The sequence below is a fragment of the Physella acuta genome, unplaced genomic scaffold (genome assembly GCF_028476545.2).
Source record: "Physella acuta isolate Inbredline_101_S28 unplaced genomic scaffold, ASM2847654v3 ptg000164l, whole genome shotgun sequence".
In the NCBI taxonomy this organism is placed as follows: Eukaryota; Metazoa; Mollusca; class Gastropoda; family Physidae; genus Physella; species Physella acuta.
In genome coordinates, this window is record NW_026731683.1 from 1,654,492 (window position 1) to 1,668,074 (window position 13,583).

Here is a 13,583-nt window from a genome sequence, read left to right on the forward strand (position 1 = left end):
CTCACGGGAAAACAAAATGGTGGACTTACAAGACATTGAGGTGTCCGGCGATGACACATTGACAGACACAAACAGTTTCACTTCTGAAATGGAAGGGGAAAGCACTAGCGATTCTGAAGGTGAAGGTCAAATACGTGGTACAGCAGGTAGTAACAACTTATATTCAAACATGGCGGATTTCTACAGAAATAAAGCAAGCGAGGAAGATACTTCAAAATTAAACCAAAAAACAAACGTTTCTGATTTAAACATCTTAGTCTGTAGACCAACAGAGGCAGACGTATTTGATTTAAACGGAGTACATGACACTAGTTCTGAGCTAATCGGTGATGGTTCGATACTTCAACCTCTCAAGCTAACTACTAAACCCAACAAGGCAGTTTCCTTAGCCGGTGTCAGTGAAAGTTCTACGTCTGTTCTACATCACACCGATGGCGTTGTTGTAGCTGACCAATCAAGGACACAGAAATACGATAGTTGTCTTGAAGATCAACACAAATCGAAGACAGAACAAACGGACTATGATGAGCTGGATCTATCGGTCAGCCAGAACACATTGGATCAAAGTAAAGTTCTAAACCTTCCAGTCTACCACGCACAAAGTTCTGATCAAACCGATAGCTTCAATAATCGTATAGTTAGCTTCACAAATACAGACGCTTCAGAGAAAAACAATTTTTCAAATATTTTGAAAGAATTCTTTAACACAGCCGAATACAGTTTTAGCAGTAAAAAATCTCAGTTGTCTCCCATATTTACCGCAAACAAGAAACATATCTTTTTGTTAAAAAATAAACACAGGCCTTCTAATTATTATAAACGTGAAAATGACTCTAAAATCGTGTCAAATGATGCCAATACATTAGATAATAAATGTAAACAATTGACAAGGAACCGTTCGACTGAATGGAAACATTTGGTTGATGTAAACATCGAGTCTATGGCAGATCACAGATCAAGTTCCGGTAAAACTGTAGGAGCTGGTGAAACATTAACAACCTCTCACAGCGATAAGTGTGACTTAGTTATCAAGCAAAGGAAAGAAACGAATAAAGATAATTTACAAGCGGAAGATTTTTCGTTGAAAAGAATTACCCGATCACCGGTTGCTTGTGATTCAAAACATGATAAAAGAGTCACAAATGTTTCGTTGTTTGTTGACAAATATTCTTACTTCAGAGACATGGGAGAAGTTGGTGACTCGATATTTGGGCCGCAGTCAGGTTACTTAAGTCATATGACTTTACAAGAAACGAATCAGGGAGTTGAGATTGGCTTAAAAAATTCAGTTCAAGGGGCGGTTAGCAAAAGTCAAAAGTCTGCGAGAGCTGACAGTCAACAGCTAATGGCTAAGAGCAGTCAATCTATAATGGTTACTAGCGGCAATCAACATCCATTGGTGGTGGCTAGCGACAGTCAACAGCCTATGTCTACCAGCAGTCAGCAGCCTATGGCTAGCGGCAGTCAGCCGCCTATGGCTAGCGGCAGACAGCAGCCTATGGCTAACATCAGTCAGCAGCCTATGGCTAGAGGCAGTCAGCAGCCTGTGGCTAGCTGCAGCCAGCAGCCTATGTCTAGTGGCAGTCAACATCCATTGGTGGTGGCCAGCAGCAGTCAACATTCTGCGACTAGACGCTTTTGGTCTCTGAGTAACGAGAGCTTTAAAACACAAATAAAAAAGTCGGACGAGTTCACCCCTTTGAAAAAACACACAAACAGTAAAGTATTTAGCCTGCGTACCGGCAAGCGTTTGGCCATCAACGACGACACATGCGCAGATAAAACAGGAAGCAAACTATTCTCTACAAGAAAGATATTTGGACACAGCCCCACCAAAGGCAACATCCTGCTCACTGCCATCCAACACACGCCAGAAATGCAGATGTACCTCGTAGGGCTCAGTGAACCCAGGAGCCAGCCTGAACAAAGAAGTATTGGTAATGTAAGTCTAATATCTGACGATGGCACTCTCATAGATAAAATGACAAGCTACGAAGCTTCTGACAGTAAAATCAACTCAGCCGCCTCTTCCAGTTGGTCCTGGCTCTCAAACTTCATGTCCAAGCTACAAGTGGGAGGCCGAGAAAACGAAACTGGTCTTATGAATCCCCAAAACAGAAAAAGTTCTACTTCCGTTAAAGAAATTTCAAACGTCGCAAGAGATAGACCGCAAGTAAATACAGAACATGGACGCAATTCCCAAACGACAAAAGTTGAAATAAGTAGCAGACGTGCTAAAAGAACATTTCCTGTTGAGCAAGAGAGTTCTATTTTGGCAAGTTTGTCAGACAGTTATGACGTAACCACGGACTTCGATGCACCACACAACAAACGACGGTCAGCTCCTTACAACAACTCGCAGCTTCATGTACACGGCTCTAGTGGTAAGCCAACTCTTCAAAGACGAAAACTTCGACACAGAAGAAAGTTGAGAAGAAAGAGACGACAGAGGGTGCGAACAGAAAACCCTCAGATTGTCGGCGATTCTGTCAGCTCTTCTACAGACCAACTAAAGACAGATTTGAGCGGTTCTAAATGCCAGAACAGTTTTTTAACCAACGTCCTGGTGGCGTCTGTAGAAACCAATCAGGATCTCGTTAAGTCTGAAGGATTTCATCGCAAACTTAATGTGAAGAATGATGTTGTAGCATTGAAAAATGAACCTCTAGAGAAACAACTTTCGGACAGAGTAAACTCAAAAACAGTTAGTAAACGTACGCTGAACAGGAAGGTGAGTGAAGTAATTTTTCCTGGGATTGATATTGTCGATTTAAAAGTTACAATCAACAATAATATCAACAAAGATTTCAGCCACACAGCTTTGAAACCCAGAGGCCACGCGTTAGAATACGTGTCGTTTGCACGTGAAGGCGGAGATGTATCTGTTAAAGACTATGGGAACATCTGGAGACAGCCACTCACTAGCTACGAGAAGCCAAAGATCACCCTACTCAGTCAGACCTGGCCTATGGTTTTCCAGGCATCGACAGACATGCAAACACCTCCACAGCATATGGCACAAGCCCACACGTCGAGAACACCACATCATAAAACCCAAGCCTACATGTCAAAAACACCACAGCATATGACCCAAGCCCACACGTCAAAAACACCACAGCATATGACCCAAGCCCACACGTCAAAAACACCACAGCATATGACCCAAGCCCACACGTCAAAAACACCACAGCATATGACCCAAGCCCACACGTCAAAAACACCACAGCATATGACCCAAGCCCACACGTCAAAAACACCACAGCATATGACCCAAGCCCACACGTCAAAAACACCACAGCATATGACCCAAGCCCACGCGTCGAAAACATCACAGCATATGACCCAAGCCCACACGTCGAAAACACCACAGCATATGACCCAAGCCCACACGTCGAAAACATCACAGCATATGACCCAAGCCCACGCGTCGAAAACATCACAGCATATGACCCAAGCCTACATGTCAAAAACACCACAGCATATGACCCAAGCCCACACGTCAAAAACACCACAGCATATGACCCAAGCCCACACGTCTAAAACACCCCAGCATATGACCCAAGCCCACACGTCGAAAACACCACAGCATATGACCCAAGCCCACACGTCGAAAACACCACAGCATATGACCCAGGGTGATGCTTCAGACAGAAGAGAAAAATTTCTGTGTCCTACACAAGACAGCGCAAGTCCATCAACGGATATAGAGCAAGATGGCGTCGTTTCAAGCCAATCAGAGATGTTGTCCGACTCGTGCCCATCAGATAGCAACACATCAGATGCTCTCATGCAGTCATCGCTAGAGTGTTTGCTGGAGATGCTCCTACAGAGAGGTAAGCACCTTTTGAAGTTCTCGTTGAGTGGAGCTTTTTGTGAGCATTTTGTTAAGTGGTCTTAAATAGGCTGAAATTCTGACAAAACATATATATTCGACGTTTTGTTTTCAAACGATGTTCTGGACTAATGAAAAAGCTTTTCTGATTATTTATGTTTTTACTTAAAACATATTAAAGAGAAAATTATTGCGAACTGTATAAAGATATGTAAATAACAATGTGTAAATAAATTGAATATTTTAATGGTATAATTGTAGTTTTGATGTCCACGTCTAGCTCGTATTTAGAAGGAAAATATGACAATTTATATAATGTAAACAGTTCTATTATTACGACCTTTAATTACTCAAGGCACAGTTGAAGTAGAGCTCAGCTGTTTCAGTGACCTCGGCATACAATGGGATAGTGAGCTCAGCACTATGCCGAGCCGCCTTAGTTTCCCTACGTGAGCCTGGTACCCATCAAACGGAGTTTCTTCCAGGCATCTCTTCGGTGGAGGGCGGGCAAAGCCCCCCGAAAAAATTCTACCGCCCCCCCCCCCTCCCGAACGAAATGAAATTTAGATAATTTATATAGAAAATATATACTTTTAACAGTGTCCCCCCCCCCCCCCCCCCCCGAAAATTTCAAGTGCCCCCCCCCCCCCCCCCCCCACCGGAGAAAAAAGTCTGGAAGAAACACTGCCATCAAAGCAGGGTGGACTCGAATACGCGACCCGTGCCTTTAAAAGTTTCGCTGAAGCTGTTACATTCCCATTTCTTACGCAGGTAAAGTCAAACATGCATTCGTTGCATCCATGGAGGGCAATGTACTGGCGGCAACAGCAGGACTGGAGGTAACAGGACATGACGTCATGACTCTGGGATACACCCTCAAGTCTAATTATAGCGGTGTCGTGAAAATCACTCTTCTGGCGGCTGTTTACAATTGTTTTGTGCACGACAAAGGGTTGTCTTTAATAGGTAGGGCCGACAACTCTGTCTTTTCGGCTCGTAAGAGAAGCGAGATCATCGTTGTGGGATTCACAGATCCATCGACTCCAGGTTCATGCATCAAAGAGGTTCAAGAACTATCTGAGGTTCTGAGCCAACGAGGGTTATAAGATACACATATTGCTGAGAAGTATCTGTACAAGTACTGATGTCTGTGTATGGCGTGAACACCAGCAAGCAACAGTCGTGTAGCTGTGTGGTGGTTGTCACTAAACAACGCTTCTTTTCGCCAACTAGACCAACCATCACCATGTCTGCAAGAACACATTCGTTCATTGGGCGCATTCAATTTATCACACAAACGACTTGGGTAAAGCTAGGCTAGCAGTAGTAGTATGTACTGAAACTGAAACAACTTTTGAAATAGACGAGTGTTTTAACACAATTAAGAGAAGAAAAAGATTGTATAAGGCACCACTCATAAACTACATCACAGAACTGAAAACAAAATCCAAGTTTCTTTTTATAAACATTATATTTTTTAATTTTATGTATCTTTAATTTTTTTAAATACACATTTTTTTTTAGAATAAACTTTTAAATAAATTAAATATTTTTTTTTTGGTTTAAATCTTTATTAGTTATTGTGATCAGAATATCACAGTAAAAACGTCAACAAAATGTACCCTTAAAAGTATGACAAGGTTCATAAAAAATGCAAGACAGGCAATAGTATTTACTTTCATCAGAAGAAAAGTAAACTTTTAACAGACTCAAAACAAAAAACTGAACTTTTGTTAAATTTGATTGTCAACTACAAAAGAAGTCAATTCTTTTTAATCGGTCAATAAAATGGAAAAGTTTTTTTCCATGATGTTAGGAGGAAACTTCAACCCATGACCTCTCATATTTGCTTATGCAAAATCTTACCAACCAAAGCTAATAAAAGAACAACTAAAATGCTTGATGTGCTTATAATTATCAGATTAGCTAAGAACAATGACTTGAATGTACCAAACCTAATATTATCAACAAAAAGTTCTCAAACACAAAGCAATAAATAAAAACATTTTCCCATAACCTAATAAAAAAAAAAAATCTTAAGCTAAATTAGAACAACAATATTTAACAGCAGTAATAACAACATTACAGAATATTTACACAATTGTTTGAATAAGAAATTCAAATATCTTCACAATCACTGCACAATTGCCCAAGTCATTTAATAAATGTGAGTAAACTGGGAATAAAAATGAGAAAATGAAAAAAAAAATATTAACCCAAGCCCTAAAAAAAATGACATGGACGATTGTGAACTGACCGTAAAGATATTTATATCACAGATCCTACGGTCAAGGAATGTACCCATGTACAGGTAGCTGACATTTTAAATAATAATTTATTATAATTTAAATTTGGAAAACACTTAAAAGTCAAATAGGAGAAAAAAAAATGTACAACTCAATTATTAATATAAATAAAAGCATAAATAGGTAGCAGCTTGCTACTAATCATATCAATTTATGCAGGTCAACTAGTTATTAACAAAGTCTATTTTGTTAAATAATAAATAGGTCTAGCCAATAATTTATTATAATTTAACTTTGGAAAACACTTAAAAGTAAAATACAACTGATCAGTATTATTTAGCAAACCAATCTAATTCTTTTTAGCAGTACTTTTATTTATTTTCAAAAAGTTAGTTCTATGAGCAGTATGTTCATAGAGTTAAAAAGTCAGCTAAATTATCATACATAAATGCACTCCACACACACCCCCTCCCACAGTTTAACTCTTAAACCAGCAACTTGAACAGAACAAGGTAAAGAAAGTAAAAATCAATTTAAAATTCCATGGCAGTGAGGTTAAACAAGGCTATAAATATTTTTTCATCGCATACCAATGTTGTGTGTTAAACAAGTTTGGTTCAAACCTTTAGACTTTTGTCTAGGACATACATACACCACATAGGAATAAATTTATACACGTTGTTTTATCAAAATAAATTTTCATAAGAGGTTTAGCTTAAGATCTTTCAGACCAGCCGATAAGTTTTAACAATGAAAAAACCCAATACAGAATCTGTTTTTAGATATGGGAATGATAGTCATGTTTTTAAAATCATATCAAATAACACTGCATTGCAAAAATTGTATAAAATGACTTTTAGGAGAAAAAAATGTACAACTCAATTCTTCATATAAACAAAAGCATAAATAGGTAGCAGCTTTCTACTAATCATATCAATTTATGCAGGTCAACTGGTTACTAACAGTCTATTTTGTTAAATAATAATTTAATTGCAGGACTAGCCAAACTCAGTCTTTTCATCATTTTTTTTAAAAGAACTATGTTTTCAAGGCTTTTATAGAACTAAAGATTTAAAATCCGATTGATTTATTAGTTCCAATAATATTGAAAAGAGTTGTCTTATGTATTTTTTTTATTTTTTATGAATGACAGCGGGCATTCCATTGTTTCATATTATTCTTATACAGAAGTTCCTTCAGTTAAAATGGATTCAAGCACCTGTCATGTTTAAAATATTTAGCTTACATATGTGATATAGTGTCAGGCACTTGTGGTTAAGCGAAAAGTTTCCATTTGAAAAAGTGTGCAAAAGTTTTCTAACAATTTTCATCTGCTTAGTTCTGGAAAAAATAATTTGCAAAAATTCAAAGACCAATTTTTTCATGCATAAATTAATCAAATTAACAGCTTTATTGTTCTGTAAAACTGATTAATGTCCTCGTATTGCACTTTCCCGTTAAACAACTACAATAGTAAGTTATAATTTTCTTGACTGTCTAAATTTAAATGCAGTTTATTTAACTAGAAAAAAAAAATAACAGCTACTCTTTGTTAGAATGAAGAATAACATAACCAAAGCTCAAACTTTAGGAATCCATTTCCAAAATACACAAAATGTGTAAGCACCATGTAAAGACAGATCATTTATATTTAACTAGTTTGATTAATGATTTTAGTATTGTAAACTTGAGTAGTTGAAACAATAACAAAATAGAACAGTGTCTTCCTAATTTTTGATTAATGATCTATTTGTTAGTATATTTTAGCTTTTTTTTTTTTGATTTAATAGCATCTTGCAGCATGAAAAAAACCCATTAAGAACTAAATTAATACAAGAAATTTAAACATGGATTTTATTCACTCTGGTTGGCAACTCAACAGCACTAACAGTCAAAGGCCACATCCCACCTAAAATCCCTGCCTGTATACTAACTCCAGACACCACGGCCAACTCAGGGTCTATAGAAGTATTTGGTGTCTTATTCATGTGTTGTTTGACCATTTCAATTATCCGAGGAATGCGTGTCGAGCCACCAACTAGAACTATTTCATCCACCTCATCTCTATTCAGCTCAGTGATTTCCAGCACTTTGTTGATTGGCTGCAGAACTTTATCAAAAAGGTCAGAGTTCAGCTTTTCAAATAGTTCCCTTGTGACTGTTTCTAAAAATAGTTTATCCCCAAATGAATGGAGATGCAATGATACAACTGCAGTATTGTGATAAGTGAGATTCAACTTCACCTCCTCGACCTTTAACCTCAGAGCCTGGATGTCCTCTTTATCTTCAAGATTCTGATGAAAGCGAGAGGCTATGGTATTCACAAGGTAGTCTAACAGACGCTGGTTAAAATCCTGTCCACCCAGATGATTGTTACCTAAACAAAGAAAAGAAAATAAGATAAAAATTTTAAACAATAACATTTTCATGCATTTTAAATCTTATACATTCTAACCGCATTAATTTATAAAATTAGAAATATTTTCTATCAACCATATATAACATCCACTCCCCCCAGCCTGTACATACCTGCCATAGCCTGTGTGAGAAACATTCCTCCTTGTACATTTAATAATGACACATCCAGGGTGCCTCCACCTAAATCAATAACTAATACATTGTGTAGGTTTGATTTCTTGTGTAACCCATAGGCTAGTGCTGCTGCTGTTGGTTCGTTGATAACACGTAAAACATCAAGTCCTATGGTTGATTTTAAAAAGATAAAATTATTTAAAGTTAAAAAACCAATCAATACTGAAATTACATATTTAATTTAATTCTTGTTAATGGTTGTGATTAATTAACACATTGTTTAAATCTAAATGTCAAAAGTGTTATGCTTATTAGTTATATTCAATAAAAATTAACATTTATGGTGATATTAAAACATCACTTCAATATTCCTGATGTTTGTGATTTGAACAAATATGAAAAACATTTTACCTGCAAGAGATCCAGCTCTAATGGTAAAATTTCTCTGTAAATCATCAAACTCAGCAGGGACTGACATGACCACTTTTGTTACCAGGGTTGAAAGATTCTTCTCAGCAGCGTGCTTCAGTTCAAGTATTATCTGGGCACCAACTTCTTCAGGCGATATCAACCTTTCTGTTCCATTCACGACAACCGAAAAGCTAACCATACCTTGTGAATCTGCTTTAAGCTAAAATAAAGTCAGAACTTTTGAAAACATTTTTAAAAAGTTAAGTTACTTGCTTTTAATACAAAATAAAACACTGATGTTTTTTATTCAAACAAAAATATTTTGAAATAATTATTTTTACAGGTACTATTTAGCTATGAGTGTAATTAATTATTAAAGGCACTTAGTATAACAATACATGTAGTTTGTGCATGTAGGATTACCTTGAATGGATACTGTCTCTGGGCTTCACTCAATTCTTGACTAGTAAATTTTTTCCCAATGAATCTTTTAGCATCATATAATGTATTATAAGGATTATGCTCACTTTGAGCTACAGCTTTATATCCAACTAAGATTTCATTATCTCTGAAATTTAGTAAACAATTGAACTTTTAGAGTACTAAAAATATTTATGCTTAAAATTACTAAAAAAAGCATCATAAAGAAAAGTTACTTGTTTTTAAAGTATAAAATGACTTACAAAATTGCCACAACACTGGGTATACATTTGTGTTCTCCTTGAGTTTTGAGAATTGATACTTGGCCAGTAACTGCATGGTACATCCCGACACATGAGAATGTGGTACCTTTAGGAAAGGTGTTCATTAACAGTATATCTCAGTAAAAGTACATTTTTATATTTGCATTTTTAGGTAAACAAAATTTGCTGAACTGTGGCATAGCATGAGAAAACAAAAGGAAAGAGAGAACAACTTACCTAAGTCTATTCCAACAATTTTAGGTTTGGGAGGGGGCAAGTAATTTTGAGCAAAATACCCTGCCAATAACACAGCTAATACAGCAGTACCTTTTGAAGAAACACACAGATAACATCAATCATACTTACACTTATAACACAAAATTATTGAGTTTAAACTTTAAATAAATAGCTTTATGGAGGAATGTTCTAGAAGTTAGAACCAAGTGCAATGTGTCTGATAGATATTGGTGTTGTAGGAATAGCTGATAATTATGGCACCTGGTATTGTGAGAATAAAATCCCTTTTTGAAATATCGGCAACAGTCAACAATACAGTGTTTTTATGCCAATTATATAGGCTAGGCCTATCTGATACAATTAAAAATGAAGAGCATGCACATAGCTCTACAATTACCTGGTTTTTCTTGTCATCTACATATTCGCTGTTTATGCCTATGTTTTATCTTAATGTGACAGGGATTAACACGTTACTTAAAATAGATTTTAAAAAATAATTTTTATACTTAACTCTTTGCTAGCTATACTATATACTATAAACCCCTGATGACACACCCACAGAGCAACTACTCTACCACATAGTAAAGATAGTTTTGTCAGAAGAATAAAGCTAAAGTCACTAAAAGAGTAATTGATCCTATTGCTCAGCTATTAGAGAATCCATTGTACAGTTATTAATAGTAATTATTTTGAGCTCATTGCACAGATATTTAGGTGATAGCATTTTGCCTGCCAGATTGCGCTTGTGGGAAAAATTGTTTTTGGAGTAGTCACTTCAATTTATAATTTGGCCGCATTTGCGCGGTTCGCACTCCGCTAAATCTTTACCATAGGTGGCACGCTATCTAAAAACATAGATATCAGGACTGCCCAAATTTTTTTTTTTTATGTTAGCAATTTAATGTTGACATAGATCTATTTTAAGTGTATTATTTCAACACCTCAGAATCTAGATCTAATCTGGTACTTGTAAAAAAAAAAATGTACAGTGTCAGTAGTTTTTCAGATGATAGTCCTAGATCTAGCCGCAATCTAGCTAAATCAAACTACCCTTTAGTAAATTGTTTTTGCAGCTATCTAGCATGCGTGGTAGTAAATCTATGTCTATATTATTAATCCTATACCTACGAACTTAAACATTTTTTAATTTGCTTGAGGGGGGTGGAAGAGAGAAGTGAAGACACAGACGATCTCGTGAACTTGTGTTCATTCTATGACGTATGCTTTAGGCCTGCTGAGCTCACAGTGACCCTGCCGACGGTGGGATTGTTCACTCACAGGATAGTAAACATAAGCAAGCAATCACGCCAGTGACGATGTTTGGAAATTTTATTAAAAAAAAGAATGTCACGTTTTCAATATGAAAAAAATAAAATGTAAAAGACACTAGTATGGGTCGTGCTAACCCCGGCACCCAGGTTCGAATTTGAACCTCCAGGTATATGAACTAATCTTCTACATCTGGCACACTGTTGACCCTACCACACTGCATGTGTTGTAGAAAGGAAAAAGTAAGCATTTTCAATCACAAGGTGGCAAATCCAACCTGGGATACGCGTTGTCACTTCATTACGGGCCACACTCTGCGAGATGCGTAGTTACTTACTAGTAATTAAATTACTGTGTTATATTTTAGTGTCTAGCTAGATGACAAGATGTACATACTAATTACTATAGTACATAGATCTAGTACATAGCCTAATAATAAACAATAGGGACTTTCTTCTGATATTAACAATAAGGTGAATTTGAAAAATCAGACAAATGTCTCAGTCTCTCGTAACTCCCAACTGTGAACTAAAATAGTAAAGAGTCAGACACACCAGACAAGGTGAGCAGCTGGACATTACAAAGTGAAAATAATAAAAATTATTAAAAGTTTAGCTTCGTCGCGTTTTAATATTAAAATTAGAACTAAATCTAGACTAGATCTCGTAAGATTGTTAATTGAAAATGTTTATTACCTAGAATAATAAATGTAGAACTCATAGCTTCAAAATAACGTTGAACACAGGTTGTTGAGCTTTTATAAATTTAAGTTATTAAGCCTATCTAATCGTTGACGTGTTTCTAACCAACTTCCTCAAAGGGGGAGTACTTTAAGGAAAAAAAAAGATACTTACCACCCTTTGAACTTTGTTTATGTTTTTCAGAGCAACGCAATCGGAATAATACAAATAATATTAAATTTAGATCTAGATCTAGATCTAGAACCAGATATTGTTAAGTTAAATAATAAAAAGTAGGCCTATAGGTAGAATTCAAGTGAATAATAATAATAGTGTTTTTGAGAAATGATGTTGTCTACTCTCTACTAAACTCTACTTTATGATCATGAGACTGACATGGGTAATCTATCGTTTTGGGTACGTAAAATCGCCCGCGGCTATTAATGTACGAAAACGTTACCTCATTGTAAAGGCTGTAATAGAAGTATATTGTGATATGTTTGTGTCAAATATTATAGATAAATGAATAATAAACCTAAATCAATGGCTAAATATATCAATATAGGCCCGAAATTAACTTTAAACAGCAGTGTCTGCAAGCAAGATTTGCTATATAAACAGCAGCCATTTGTAAAATAGAGTGACTTCCGCCTGAATCTTGCGCTATAAGTCTATAAAAATAAAACTTTAACAAGATGGCTGCTATAGTAAATGAGCATGGTTGCATCTGTTGGAAACATCGCTGGTGTTCATTTATTACGGAAAAGTTTTAATTCAATTGTTTAGAAACAGGTACATAAATGAAACAAGTAAACATTTTTGTATTTTTCAAAACATAAATCCTCCTCAAAATGTGAAATAATTATTAAAATGTAAGGAGTCACCTGTTTTTCACATTACTAGTCGCGGGCGATTTTACGTACCTAAAACGATAGATTACCCTGACATGAGACTACTCAACTTACAACAATATTCATATTGACAATAACATTTTAAATTTAAAATTAGGCTACTAAACAAAAATTTAGTCAATTACAGTACACCAGTCTGAGTTAGTGTGATGGACTGTGAAGTGTGTTATCTCTAACTAATCTTTCTAAATTCTTTCTACTTCACAATTGACCACTAACTAATGCAAAGTCCAGATTAAAATGTTGGCAAGAATATGCTAGATTTAACTTTAAAATAATATTAATTGTTTGGGGTTAGGTTTGCATTACTGTTATAGTATTGCCATTAGCAATGGATCTAACAGCTTTATGAAATGTGTCTTTTTAGAAATAATAAAAAAAATTTTTTTTTGTTTTAATAAGGAACAACAGATGTTTGGTAACTTTTATAGCTTCGAGAAATGCATGGATTTGCTTCATTACCAATCTTCAAAGTCTCGTTAAGATGTCCTTATAAGAGACATTTTCTCAGATATTTACAAAGACATAGATATTTCACAACCTCTTCTAAATCTAAATCAAGAAAATACATATTTAGATTTGGTAAGTAATTATCTTATTTGTTTTTTTTTTGGTATTTGAATATAAATTTACAAAGTAGTTTTTTTTTTTTAAATACACCTCTTTATCTTTGAAAAGTTCATTACATCTATTTTTCTTTATCTTTCATTATTACAATTTATGGTAAAAATTAATAAAACAATCTTTGAATTATATTTTTAAGGCCTGTAAACACATTTCTA

General features: G+C 35.6%; 2 protein-coding genes across 2 annotated transcripts in view; one reads left to right on the forward strand and one right to left on the reverse strand.

The window, feature by feature from the left end:
- The window catches only part of LOC131935931 (protein SERAC1), a 37,696-nt gene that overhangs the window by 14,117 nt on the left and 9,996 nt on the right, over positions 1–13,583 (forward strand). Inside the window, exon 2 of the mRNA XM_059292675.1 lies at positions 13,204–13,383. Coding sequence (XP_059148658.1) covers positions 13,242–13,383 — 142 coding nt within the window. The 5' untranslated portion in view covers positions 13,204–13,241. The remainder of the gene's footprint in view (positions 1–13,203; positions 13,384–13,583) is intronic.
- On the reverse strand, positions 5,335–12,007 carry LOC131935991 (heat shock 70 kDa protein 13-like). The gene is made up of 7 exons (XM_059292773.1): positions 11,906–12,007; positions 9,942–10,031; positions 9,705–9,810; positions 9,445–9,589; positions 9,022–9,241; positions 8,608–8,778; positions 5,335–8,455 (listed from the first exon to the last, which is right to left on the reverse strand). The coding sequence occupies exons 1-7, from the start codon at positions 11,928–11,930 to the stop codon at positions 7,920–7,922; spliced, it is 1,293 nt and encodes a 430-aa protein (XP_059148756.1). The 5' UTR covers positions 11,931–12,007; the 3' UTR covers positions 5,335–7,919.